Source organism: Pseudomassariella vexata (genome assembly GCF_002105095.1).
Source record: "Pseudomassariella vexata strain CBS 129021 chromosome Unknown BCR38scaffold_4, whole genome shotgun sequence".
Lineage (NCBI taxonomy): Eukaryota > Fungi > Ascomycota > Sordariomycetes > Amphisphaeriales > Pseudomassariaceae > Pseudomassariella > Pseudomassariella vexata.
The window spans coordinates 1,861,462-1,874,979 of NW_024467959.1; the positions used below are offsets into that span (position 1 = coordinate 1,861,462).

Genomic DNA, 13,518 nt, shown 5'->3' on the forward strand with positions numbered 1-13,518 from the left:
ACCCCAACCAATCTCCGCTGCCCCTCCAACAAGAGTCTGGAGGAAGCCGAACTGGCCGAGTTTTGTGCTTCCTTGGGACCCTGGCCGATCGACGCATAACCCCTGAACCATGTATTAACATGATGTGTTAAGGCCTGTCAAAATCAGCTGCCAAGTTAGCGTGGCAATCAGACGCTGCGGAATTTAAACCTCATGTAGCCGAAATTAGCCGAAATCCAGTATTCAACAAACTGCACCAGTTACTACGTTAAAGCTAGGATAGAGTTAACGTACCGTCGCATCGGATTTTAGCGTCTACCAATCCGTTATTACTATAATACTTGAACGCTAGATACACTATTATACCTTTGATTCGCTAACCCGTAGCGGTCGTCCTTATAACTTAATACGCCGCGGTACGCGTTTCCTTTTTTGATCATATGAAAGGAATAGGAATTAGGACTGTAAGGTGCTAATAATTTTTTCCTGTATGCTAAGCTTCATTGCAACTCTATTTTGTGTATAAAATCACTTATATTGACGACGGGCAGTGAAACCACCCGCAGGTTTAAGGTGTAAGATGATGGCAACGGACAACAAGATCCTCAACAAGACCTTACTATCCGGGAGGTGGAAAGAAATAACAAGATCAAGAGCTCTTCTAGTTCTGATCAGAACAACAAGTACCTCAACAGGTACGAACAACTAGAGCCTCAGCAGGCTAGGGAAGAAAAGGAACCTCAACAGGTACGTCAGACATTGAATGCCTGTCCAAGTAAAGAGAAATTGGTTCAGATTACTGTGGAAAAGGCCGCTTGAATTCCTATCTTTTTCTCAAGAGAGTGACTATGTACATAAGGTCTTAAATACCCTTCAAGAACGCGCTTACATAACTCGTCTGAAACCGGAAAAAACGAAAACGAGCACCCAAAACCCCTAACCCCACGTCATACTTCCCTTCGTGAATTGCGAAAGTCACACATAGCAATTCACGTAACACAAAACACAAAAAACAACGGAAGGAATAGAAAGCAAAAACGCAGATGCCTTGCCTTGATCAGATCAAAATACTCACAATCAGCTACATTGGGGGCTCCATGAATGTCTTCCGGAACTTTCGTCCCCATTCCCTCTCTGCCTCGAGTACTTCCGCTCTGGACAACTCGTTCCTCCTATACCGTTCCTCCAGTTCAGTGCAAGACTCGCCGGACTTGCTCTTGTCCTTGTCCTTCGCCATTTCCCTGGCCTTGGGGCCCCGTCCTTGGAAGTCGGCGGTGTGTGATGGCGAGAGGTTGCGCTCCGGGGAGCCGCTATGATCAAACACAACTGTCAGGCTCATATCCTCCATTTTGCTGCTTAGGCTTCGCTTATAGGAGAGAGAGTGATCGGTGATGTCCTGATCAGGACTATCCTCATGAGGATAGTCACTCAGATGCTCCATACGCAGCGTCGGATGGTGGTCAGATCGACGCAGTACGCGTCGGGCTATCAGTTGCAATTGTCTCATGAAATACCTCTCTGCATCTCGAGCTCTCTCGAGGTTGAAGTGCTCGAAATGACTGCTCCATCCGACAACGACAGGTGGTCTGGCTCGAGACCAGTCCAGGCAAAAGAACAGACGCAAGTTTTCCAACACCCAATACCCACAGTGATGGGTATCTGATTGACGGATGCTCGTGACAATCTCCCGCTGGAATTGTCCTTGATCAGGGACAGCAAGTCCACATCTAGCCAACCAAGGCTCATACAACTTCCTTAGGATGGTCCTGGCTGTATTGTCTTGTTGCTGGGTACCACCAAGTGAATCAAACCAATATGACGTTCCGTACTTCTGGTCGTCTATGACCAGGATCCAATGATTCTCGTCTTTATTGATAGCGGAAATGAGGAAGCGGCGACGGCGGCAGGTTGCTTGGATATGGCGGTTGGTTAAGGAAGGGAACATGTGATCAGTCTCAGTCACCTGCAAGCCAATGGGCACGATATATGTGTGCTCCTCCAGATCCTTCAAGATCCAAGCCATTGACGCGAGGAGTGTGGAGTCCACATTCCATTCGAGATTGTCAATGAGCTTGTCCAGATTCCACATGTTCAAGGCCAATGTAGACCAGTACCACCCATGAGGTACGTGCTCAATAGGTGATAGCAGGCCAGGGAAATCTGTCTAGGACTTGGCGGTCATCTCTCAGACTGCCTGAGGCGTGGTAGTAGCCTTCAGGCCACGGCCCAACAGGTCGTCGTCTGATGATACTTGTATTGAAGTTCTGACGCGAGTTTTCAATGAGGAGATTTGACCAAACAGTCTTGTGGGATGGTACTGGAGGAAATGTGGCTATAGGGTCTCTGACGGTCTGATAAGGACGAGATAGTTGTCCTGTTTGAGTACTCGACTCAACAGAGGGTAATGGTTGATCGGGGTCCAAGTCAGGACGACGGATATAGGCATCTTTGGCCTTCTGAATTGATACCAACTTCTGCTCGGCTACATCGACGGACTGTCCCTCAAAAATGGGGTTCATGGACACGTCTCTGCGCCTCGGATCTTGGCTAGGAACATCTTGAGCTCTGGCCGCAAGGAATGCTCTGTCTTCTGAGTTCCGGCCAAACATGCCTTGCCTGCGTGTAAGCAGATCAAGAGAGTCTCGGGATCCTGCTCTCTGCTTGGCGGCGAACGTATCAGGGCTGATGAAGTCGCCCAGACTTGATCTAGTTGATACAAACGACAATCCAGAAACCGATTGTTGTCTTGACGAGGGACGGGAAGGGGAATCATTCTGCGACTGGGGCTGCTTCTTAACACCCTGGCTGACCTGAGAGCGCTTTGGAGGTGACTTCAAGCCTTCTTTGCTTGGAGTTTTCTCTGCAAGCCTCTTGGATCGACGAGTGGCTTGGTCGGCCATCTTGATAAAATTGTGGATCGAAAGAGAATTGTGATAGGAAAAGAGTAAATGAATGTGATTCCTGACTTGGTCAGGGCAAAAATGAGTCGATTTAAAAGTACTGTGACCAAGTGAGAAGTTTTCGAAAAATTTTCCAGGCAGTTATCCAAAAGTGCAGTCCTTTTTGGTAGGAAGGCAAGCATGACTGGATCACTTCTCCACTTTGCACTTCCTTCCACAACTTCACTCATATTCGTCTTGCCTTGATCAAGGCAAAATCGCTTCTCTTCACTGATATCTCATCATCCAGATCACTTAAATCAACCCATTCAAAATGGATCAGAAAGTGACGGCTGTTACCCCGGTGGACAGCCACCATCGATTCCTGCTTGATCGTATCCCCAATCAGTACGTCTGGGTCGTCCGTGGTGACAGTGAGCGCAAGCCAGTCGATTCCATGGAACCAGAACTCTTCGTCTCCAACCATTATGAAATCCTAAAACTCCTCCGCATCCATGATCTCCACAAGTCGTCTCCCGCACAAGGACTTTATCTGGAGTGGTCCTTCGACGGCGAGAAGCATGCCTGGGACTTCTTCTTGAAGCTTCGAGCTGACAGAGACCTCTTGAAGTTCTGGGACGTCAACAAGACGGCTCTTCTCAGACGTCGGTCCCGTCTTCACTTAGGCTTGGAATGGCGGTCCTCTCGGCAAGTACTTGTCACTCATGGTATCTCGTCCTCTTCGCCTGCAAGGCTTCTTCGTGCCAGTCCGTCGATGTAGCCGAGCAGAAGTTGGTATCAATTCAGAAGGCCAAGATTCCTATATCCGTCGTCCTGACTTGGACCCGATCAACCATTACCTCTGTTGAGTCGAGTACTCAACAGGACAACTATCTCGTCCTGAAACTCTTTGGGCGTCCGTACGTTTCACTGCTCTATTTTTGCTTTGACCAGGTCTAACGATAACTTGTAGTAACACAAATCCCTGCGAGGCTGTGTCGGCAAATACCAACGATCCAGTCTGAGAGTCGGTGAGGCTGATGAAGATCGAATCCACCTCATGTGGCCTTTCTTTGGCTGCAAGTCGATCCTTGGGTACAAGGGTGGCTCTTGTGGCAATTGTCTCTGGCAGCAAGACAAGCCGTGTTGCTATGCCACAATCAACAAGGGTGATAATGGATTTGACTGGAAGGCATCGTATGACCCTGATCAACAGGTCAAGATTCCTGACCAGAAGATGGTCCAGGAGAGCGTCGTAGCTCCCAGTCCCTGACGAAGGATCTGGAAGGTAGTCTGCGTGGCGCCTTGAAAGCTCAGCAGAAGCGATATGCCGATGGTTGAAGATTCGGCGACAATGGATATGGAGAGTGAGAGGAGTGGTTCATGACGGGTAAATAATATGTGTAGGTCTGATCAGAGCAAACCAAAACGAATCATTCTGTCCGCTTTTGCTTCTACCTAGCGCTGTGTTTTCCGAAAAAGATATAAGGAGCGGTGAACGGCTTTTCCAACGTTTCCCTGAATCAAGACAGAGAGCCTCAAACTCACTTCCCTTAGGACAGACTTGGTCTGATCAGGGCAAGAATGAGTGTTAAAACTTCCTCCACGTTGTGTTCTTCTGAAAAAGTGGTGGTTCAGCTGGGTGTAAGTGAGTGTAATTCTCCCACTTTTTCATCAAATCATTTCAAAATGCAATAAGAGTGATCAAACCACTTCTCGTCGAATATTCTTGCTCCGATCAAGGCAAGAATAAGTGGTAAAGATTTCTCCGGTCTTTGCTTTTCTGAAAGACAGAACTTGAGGTGGAGGTTAGCGAGGGTAAGCGAGGGTAAGTATTTTAACGATTGAAACAACCAAACGACTTCCCTTAGCATAGACTTGTCCTGATCAGGGCAAGAATATGCTCTACTACTTCCCTTCGAAAATTGCAAAGTGCTCACGCCGCAATTTGCGCACTAAAACAAGACAACACTCTTCCCTTACAAAAGATTGACCAGCTTAAAAAGAATCAGAGGAATCTCAGGGAAATCGAAACTATACAGAAAACGCTTCCTTTATTAAAGACTAAACAGAACGCTTAACCGTGATCCAAAAACAGACAAGTGCTCCAGCTCTTGTAAGCACAGAGTTTGTTATACAGCAAGTACAGTCTCTGGTGTGTCGTATTACGATTAGTGAAAGTAAAATTCATTCGTCGCACATCAGAAACTGGCTGTATGTCCTTCCTCCTCTCTTCTCGAACTGACGGGGAAGTAACGAATGGTCTTTGAAGGATGTATTGTCGTGTGAACATTCTGTGCGTATTCGTCCGACTTGACTCGAATTGGATATCTCGACTGCTTCAGTCTTGTCCTGATCAGGGCTCTTGAATTGAGTGAGCGCTGTAGTATCGATCCGAACAGCTGAATTCTGAGACGGTGGCCGAGATTCTTCGAGGACAACAGTATTAAGTATATCAACGTTCTGAGGTATGACTGCTGTATCGGCGACTTGATCAAAGCAGTAATCGTCGGTCAACATATTTTTCTCGTAGTCTGTATCTGGCGCAAGATCCTCATCCGAAGTGGTCTCTTCACCAAGCAGCGCAGCTGGTGTAGAGTCTGTCTTGCCTTGATCAAAGGCAAATGCATCGGAGGTATCAATCGTGGATTTCAGACTGGATGTAGTAGACGATTCTAATTCTAGCGAGTCAGACTCCAGAGGAGTCGGTTCCTTCTGTTGTGTGTAATCGGCGAAATTCCAATGCTCCTTCATAACAACAACTAACTCATCCCACGTCGGATATTCCCTTTCGAGAGCTCGAATAATAAAACGAGTGTCGTAGTCACGCCATCGAATCCAGAGAGAGATTTTCGTCGTGTTTGGTCTGTGGATACCGAATTCAGAGTAGACCGCTTCAAAAATCTCGATGTATTCCGAGATATTCTCCCAACCGAAAGGCGGTATATCGATGCCTTGTTCAGGGCATGGAAAACGGAGAATAACCATCTTCAGAAGGGTCACGGGATCGAAGTTACCGACTTGGGTATCCAACTGGCTCGACTCTCTCTCAGACAGGCATATAGATTCGGTAGATTCGACAGGATTCACAGATCCGAAAGATTCAACAGATTCGCCGGATTCGCCGGAATCAGCAGAACTAACAGGATCATTTGAATCAATCGGTCCGACAGAATCAGCGGAATCAATGGAATCGACGGAATCGACGGAATCGACGGAGTCGGAATTGACAGACAGAGCGTCGAGTAGATGTCAACGTCTTCCTCAATCTCCTCAATTTCCTCAATAGGTTCCACAGAATCGATAAACTCGACAGACTCAACAGAATTGACAGAATCCACGGAATCAACAGGTCCGTCAGAATAAGATCCGATAGAATTGATAGGCATGTAATGATCGACAGGGTTGAAGTGAGCAACAGGATCAACGGAGTCCAAAGGAAAATAAAAACGATCGTCAGTATCAGCACCTAGCAGTGTGATACCTTCTTCATAAGAATTAATGATGAAATCCTTCCATGCACACAGGAATTGGACCTTCAAAGCGATTACTTTCCTCCTCATCACCACCGCCAAACCCAACACCACAATAACCAGCCACGAGAGTCCTAGCAAGCACTCTCCTTCCGACACCTCCTCCTCCTTCACCTTCCATCTCCCGAAAGTATCTTCGCTCTGATCAGACCAATCATGATGTTGTCTGCGTCTGCCGATATTGGCAGAAGAACGTCTGGATGAATCCATCTAAACTCTGCTGAAGTATGTGTTTTAGGAATGAGCGTCAGGACCTATAACAAATGTAGACTCAACCCCGCTTCGTGAGACAAGAATTAGCTTTCGGCTTAATCTTGTTTTCGGCTTTGCTCGTGGAATCTTGTGAAAGGTCGTCGAGTCCTTCTCGTTCGATGAGCTATGCTCATCCCCGGCCAGACCCCCATTTGACGACGGGCAGTGAAACCACCCGCAGGTTTAAGGTGTAAGATGATGGCAACGGACAATAAGACCCTCAACAAGACCTTACTATCCGGGAGGTGGAAAGAAATAACAAGATCAAGAGCTCTTCTGCTCTGATCAGAACAACAAGTACTCAACAGGTACGAACAACAGAGCCTCAGCAGGCTGGGGAAGAAAAGGAACCTCAACAGGCCTTGAACAGTCACTCAACAGGTAATGATGGAACAAGGCTCACCAGGCACAATCAGATCTATAGGTGAACAGAAAGTACCTCAACAGGTACGTCAGACATTGAATGCCTGTCCAAGTAAAGAGAAATTGGTTCAGATTACTGTGGAAAAGGCCGCTTAAATTCCTATCTTTTTTTCAAGAGAGTGATTATGTACATAAGGTCTTAAATACCCTTCAAGAACGCGCTTACATAACTCGTCTGAAACCGGAAAAAACGAAAACGAGCACCCAAAAACCTTAACCCCACGTCAATATTTATAGAGAAATGGCTAAGCGGTAGTTGTAGCGTCCTGTAGCAGTTTGTTGTTCTAGCCGTCAGATACAAGGAGTCATGTGACCTACCAGGAGTCACGTGATTGCCAGCCATTGGGACCCCTCTCCAGAGCAGATGACTACACGAACAACAATCAATCTTCTGCCCATCGCACTGAACAGGAATGTTAGATGAAGACAGTCCCCTGTAACATAGATTCGACTAGCATAGACCATGCCGGCACTGCGCCCGGCACGTCTCACGCGATGAGACGTTAAATTTCAATCAATCAATCAATCAATCAATCAACAATCAATCTTCCTCTGCAAATACCGCCCTGGGAGCAGGCTGGCGAATGGTCCATCACCCTCGCCAAGATCGGTTATATCCCAGGACAGTCAAGGAGGAGGCTGCCCGCTCGTTTCTACAAAGGATAAACGAGTTTTCAAAGCGCGATATAATAATCTATACAGACGGCTCGCTAGCTACCCATAGCGACAGGACTTTAGCTGGAGCAGGCTGGGCTGGTTATCAGGCCGGTAAAAGACTACTCTGCGGGTCCGAACTACTGGGCTCTCAGATAGAGGTATACGATGCGGAAGCCCACGCAGTACTACGGGGGCTTCAGGAGGCTGTAAAGCTTCCGTCCAACAGCATGGCAGATAACGTCCACATCTGCCTCGATAATCTCGCGGTTGCGGGTAGGCTCATCTGTCCAAGTCCCGGAAGCAGTCAAGTAAAGTTCACCGCCTTCCAAGAGCTGTCCAAAACCTGGTCACAGAGAGAGCGAAAACCCTGGACATCCCCGGGACAAGTGTATATCTGGTGGTGCCCAGGACACGTAGGCGTCCCCGGAAACGAAGAAGCAGATGTCCAGGCCAAAGCGGCCTGTGAGCAACCACCCAAGACACAACACCCGGCCTCATTCGCACATATAAAGAGAATCGCGAGATCCTACACTTGGAAGAGTTTCAACGATCGATGGGCCACTACCTGCCCTCAACAGTATCGAGATCTAGGGATCGCTATCCACCCGCGACCCCCCGAACTTGGCCTGCCCCGGCAACACCTAGGCAGATTACTCGCAGCGAGGTCACACCACGGGGATTTCGTGACCTACCACGAGAGACTCCAGCATCGCGACGCACTGCTCAACTGCGGGTGTGGAAAGACAAAGACACCAGTCCACTTCTACTTTTGCAAGCGCGGCCGCAAGGCCACGCCCGGTCATCTAAAAGCGCATATGGCCAAGAATAGTATAGATTCCCTCCTAGGCACGGCCAAGGGAGCTCGTTTGTTTTGCCAATGGGCGGAGGAGACCAATTTCTTTACTGAGATCTGCCCATCGCACTGAACAGGAATGTTAGATGAAGACAGTCCCCTGTAGCATAGATTCGACTAGCATAGACCATGCCGGCACTGCGCCCGGCACTTCTCACGTGATGAGACGTTAAATTTCAATCAATCAATCAATCAACAATCAATCCATCACACAGAACGGTGACATAACCGGCAAATCATGGTCATACCGCAATATACCTGAATATCTGACACTAGCGGCGTGGTCCCTAACTTTGGAACTTGACTGTACCTGTCCTGCCCATGCCACCATTCCCTACAGGATCATCAACCAGCAATATACTCGTACGAATACCACAACGAACCTTGGCCTCAGCTGCCTCAACCACATGGCAGCCATATGTCACGTTAACTGCCATTCCAAAGGGCCACACACTCATACTGTCATTTTTCTCCACGAACGGGACAGTGAAGCTGAAGAGTTTGCGAGTGAATTCTTCGAAAGTGAAGCATCCAAGCCAGCGAACAAGCCAAGAACTCTGCTAGATCTATTCCCAACCATCAGATGGGTCTTCCCTAGCGCCCCCATTCTTCAACCTCGACGATTCGATACAACCATGTCTCAGTGGTTCGATATGTGGTCCGTGGAAGATCCTGACATGAAAAGTGAACTTCAACGGGACAGTCTTCATGAAAGTGTAGCGTCCATTCTGGAAGTTATCAAGCAAGAAGAAGCATTGCTGCCCCGAGATAGGATATTTTTGGGCGGGATCAGTCAAGGCTTTGCCACGGCTCTATCAATATTCTTCGCTGGTGGACAGGGGCTCGGTGGTCTCATAGGCCTATGCAGCTGGATGCCTTTAGGCATTTCCACCCAGCACTGCACGAATAAGTCAGGAGACATCGAGGGTATTTTCCAAGCATTACAAAAGCTCTACACGAGCCAGCCTACTCGATCTGTCGATGCGGATAGCATGAGGAGCACCCCTATTTTCCTTGGTCACGCATAGGATGATGATGTGGTGCCAATACGAAACGGCAGAGGACTGCGAAATGTTCTTCGGGTTTGCATGCCTGTAGTCTATTGGCACAATTACGAGTCAGGTGGGCACTGTATCAATGAACCACAGGGACTTGACGATATCGTGGAGTTTCTCAACGCACGGATACAATCAGACGGATATATCAATTGAGTCATCGCTCAAGGTAACCAAATACGAAGTCATGCGAGTGTCAATTGGAATTCTCAGTTTATATAATAACAGAGGACTAGTGGCACACAGTCCACTGGCGGAGCCCTAGTTACTCCGTAACAATGTACACTACTTAGATAGGTAACATTCTACAGTTACACCTGACAGAGGTTAACTTAGCTCAATCAACATCACAATCCTCCATGATATAACAACTTTCCTGAAGTCTCCAGCTATGTCCTCAATGACTACAAGTAGTTCGTATCCGAAGATCAAAATACAAATAAAGATTTTAACTAACGTAGTCCACGGTCCAATTGCACACTTTGGCAGACCTTATACGACAATGTATAAGTTAATTCAACCACAACGCCTATCATCAATTGAAACTACTCAGAATCGTTATCTTCAGACGTCTCTACATCATTTCCACAAGTGCGCGCATTATGTCCGGGCTCGCCGCAGATTCTACAGCGCCGTACACGCGCAATTCGCCGCCTCGTACGACCACCAATTTGACGAAATTCGTCATGTAACTGCCCATCAACCTCTCGTTGAGACTGTAGGTCCTGTCCAGCTTGTATACGAAGTGACCCTCCACTCTGTAGCTGTTTTTTCTTCGCACGGCGACGTCGACTTAAGGTCTCATTTGCCTTTCGAAGTGATTCGACCTCGCCTTCTAAAAGGGCAAGCCGATGCATAACCTTCGTTGTACCTCGCGCAATCTGATCTATTCCAGCAAAAATTGACGTTGGTGAGCTATTTTGATGTCGTACAATCCTATTTTTCACATAATCGCTTTGTGATTGGGCTTCGGTTGGGTTGTTCGGAGTCTTTGATTCCCAAGGGACGGGGAGACCAGCCGAGCTACCCGGAGGTGTTGGCGTATGTAATTTCACATCGAGCTGTGATATGACATAATCTGCATCGTACGGAACTATTCCTACCCCTCGGAAACCTCCTTGGATATTTGAAACCGTGAAAGTTGCGTTGTACGTGTTTAAAAACGCCGGTAAAAAGTTGTCAGAGAACAGAATGCCATAGGCACCAGTGGGTGTCAGGACACTGAACGCAGGACACCGGTGGGCCGCCGGAGGGGTGTTTCGGACAAAAGACTCCCGAGTCATGATTACAATCTATGTGAAGCTTTGGGAGACGAGAGTCAAGATCCTTGGCATCGCCGACCCTGCTGTTATGCCGGGTCCAAGCGGCGGCCTAGCTATCTATATAAGGACCATCTCGAAGTAGGATATGGAAGGAGTTGTCAGAGCCACAAGTGTCATCCGAGGCGGGCCGGCTTCCACCAGGTAGGAAGCCGTTTGTGGCGGCTAGAGAGCCGCTTGTGGCGAATGAGAGCCGTTGAAGCCATTTGCAGCGGATAGGGAATCGCTTGGTTGCAGATAAGGAGCCGCTGTCCAAGATATTGGCCGAAGTCGGAGGAACACAGACATACGGAAGAAAACATCCAGAATCCAAGAGAGAACCTCGGCTGGCTATAAGTAAGGAGTCGAGACGGAGGAAGATAGAGAGGGCAGAGATCAATGCATCACCGTGGGCACCCCTACCTGAGACCGCCAGTGACCACCCGGTGCTACGTAGGAGGGACGCCCGTTACTCCCCATCACTCTGTACTATTGCCTTCGGCCTAGCCGTACCCTGACAATAGGGAACACTCGACTAAGCATAAGCCTCGGTCAACTTCTAAGGCGGATAAGAGGTAATAACTATAGTTAACCTTCCACTTTATTCAATCTAGCGAGTAAAAGAATTATAGTAATATCTTGTCAAAGAGACATACAAAAATATCAACAACAAAACATACAACACCAGGGATTCGCTGGTGGTCACCCACCCAACTACTAATCTAGCGGTTTGCAGCTTATCTATGGGAGAGCGGACGGGATCCCGAGTTCTCTGCAGCCTATGGTCGTATGTGCTAGATCAGTTTGTTACTGAAGCTTATATCGATCAGTCTGTTACTGGAGGTTATATCGAACTAGACACTACCTTGCACTCGGATAGAATCAGCTAGAACAAGGGCGATAGATATCTAAGCACGGCTAAAATCAATTATACTAAAAAATGTTGGAATTAGGGAGAAGGCCGCTAGCGAGACCGAACATAGCTACGGATACTTACAATATCTAGCGAACAACTTTAGACAAAAAGTAAATTATATAGCAGAAACATACAACACTAGTAATATCTTGTCAAAAAGACATACAAAATATATCAACAACAAAACATACAACACCAGGGATTCGCTGGTGGTCACCCACCCAACTACTAATCTGGCGCTTTCCAGCTTGTCTATGGGAGAGCGGACGGGATCCCGAATTTTCTGGAGGCTATGGTCGTATGTACTAACAATCAGTCCTGTAGACATATATAGAGGTTGCCAACTGCTGGCAAAGAACTTGCCCACCACTATTTTGCACAGTCAATGTTGACAATACCAAGTTCATAGATCCAAAACAACCACAACTGGTGGCATTATCTTCATATTATTAGGGGTTCCAGGTGTTAATACCCCATGTTACTCTCTAACTCCGGCTAATATGCGTCACTAGAAACCCAAGCATTAACCCTAGACTCCGACATGCCTCTCCTATGACTCCAGATGTTGACGTATCTCCTCTAGGACCGGCTCATTCTTTTCTAAATGTATGCTTTGATTAGCCCCTTAAACGACAAGCAACCTAGCACCTGGGATGTTATCCGCAACATACTTGAAATTCTCTTCACGTCACATGTTAGCTTAAGTCCTCGGAACCCTCGCTTTTCAACTCACCGGGCGGGCATATCCAATCCTTCTCCCCAACCACGGCCAGCGTTTTAGTCGTGGTTGTGTGTAAAAGATCTCTGAAATCAAAATACTTTCCGTCTCCGAGTACAGATCATCTACACACGAGTTAAAGAAGCCAACAGCTAAGTTCCTAACCCCGGCAAACCATCGCCCTAGAAGGAGGAGAAGACAAACTCACTATGTGCCTCGGCATTGTACGCATTCCCCAAACGCGTCACCAAAGCCTTATTTGCGTCAAATGTCTCACTATGTAACGGCAACATGGCAAGATGCACGAGTGGAAACTCGAGATCACTATGAACCCTCCCATAGATATCTTCTTCGGCATCTCGACCGAAAGCTGGAAGTTTTGGCGATGCGCTGTTCAAGGGCTTTGATGGCATCATATTCTTCTATATACCGCAGTTGCGACATTATTTATCTCTCATCCATTCCTTCATTTTTCATTCCTCCAATGCCCACTAGCGTGGGCAAAAGGGGATTTAAGATCCGGTAGGAATAAATTATAGTCAAGCAGAAGAAGATATAAATGAAAAGAACAGAGACTGGCCAGATAGAGAGGCAAAGTCTGATGCAAGGAAAAGAGAGGTGTTGTTCAAATAAGTATTAGCCTTTCAGATCTGAACAGTTTGCGCATCGGCCCAAAGTCCATTGACAAATCATGAAAAACATCCTCAGTCTCACCTGCAAAGCACACGGTTTCCTTCTGTATAAACCAGCCAGCTTGTTTGAAACAACTGCTGTCATGATGGGGCTGGAGGAGGAGGGCTTGGATGTTTGCGGGCTCCGCATTCTCTGCACGAGCATGACCAGTGTGCCAGACAGATATTAGCCTTCTTCGTATGCGTCCGGCACGAATGTTCTAAGCTCGTTAAATTAGTCCCATGAACTGATTCTGTCCCAGGCTTCGGTATACTTTTCGTCC

At 47.5% G+C, this 13,518-nt stretch overlaps 5 protein-coding genes across 5 annotated transcripts; 2 read left to right on the plus strand and 3 right to left on the minus strand.

Annotated features, from left to right (window-relative positions):
* Nucleotides 1-1,060: 1,060 nt before the first annotated feature.
* BCR38DRAFT_522416 (uncharacterized protein) lies at nucleotides 1,061-2,331 on the minus strand (the record flags this gene model as incomplete). The annotated part of the gene is made up of 1 exon (XM_040865226.1): nucleotides 1,061-2,331. Exon 1 carries the CDS (start codon nucleotides 2,066-2,068, stop codon nucleotides 1,061-1,063), a length of 1,008 nt encoding a protein of 335 aa, XP_040718112.1. The 5' UTR covers nucleotides 2,069-2,331.
* BCR38DRAFT_522417 (uncharacterized protein) lies at nucleotides 2,017-2,924 on the minus strand. The gene has a single exon (XM_040865227.1). It carries the CDS (start codon nucleotides 2,877-2,879, stop codon nucleotides 2,112-2,114), a length of 768 nt encoding a protein of 255 aa, XP_040718113.1. The 5' UTR covers nucleotides 2,880-2,924; the 3' UTR covers nucleotides 2,017-2,111.
* A 268-nt stretch (nucleotides 2,925-3,192) lies between these two features.
* BCR38DRAFT_407465 (uncharacterized protein) lies at nucleotides 3,193-4,131 on the plus strand (the record flags this gene model as incomplete). Its single annotated transcript, XM_040858171.1, has 3 exons — nucleotides 3,193-3,570; nucleotides 3,627-3,778; nucleotides 3,879-4,131. 3 exons carry the CDS (start codon nucleotides 3,193-3,195, stop codon nucleotides 4,129-4,131), a joined length of 783 nt encoding a protein of 260 aa, XP_040718114.1.
* A 914-nt stretch (nucleotides 4,132-5,045) lies between these two features.
* BCR38DRAFT_522418 (uncharacterized protein) lies at nucleotides 5,046-6,247 on the minus strand (the record flags this gene model as incomplete). Its single annotated transcript, XM_040865228.1, has 2 exons — nucleotides 5,046-5,997; nucleotides 6,090-6,247. The coding sequence occupies 2 exons, from the start codon at nucleotides 6,245-6,247 to the stop codon at nucleotides 5,046-5,048; spliced, it is 1,110 nt and encodes a 369-aa protein (XP_040718115.1).
* Nucleotides 6,248-8,983: 2,736 nt separating this feature from the next.
* On the plus strand, nucleotides 8,984-9,787 carry BCR38DRAFT_456245 (lysophospholipase II; the record flags this gene model as incomplete). Its single annotated transcript, XM_040861892.1, has 2 exons — nucleotides 8,984-9,593; nucleotides 9,639-9,787. 2 exons carry the CDS (start codon nucleotides 8,984-8,986, stop codon nucleotides 9,785-9,787), a joined length of 759 nt encoding a protein of 252 aa, XP_040718116.1.
* Nucleotides 9,788-13,518: the final 3,731 nt, after the last annotated feature.

Coding starts and splice junctions, on each gene's coding strand:
- BCR38DRAFT_522417 (XM_040865227.1), bottom strand. CDS start 2,879: ATGGCCGACCAAGCCACTCGTCGATCCAAGAGGCTTGCAGAGAAAACT.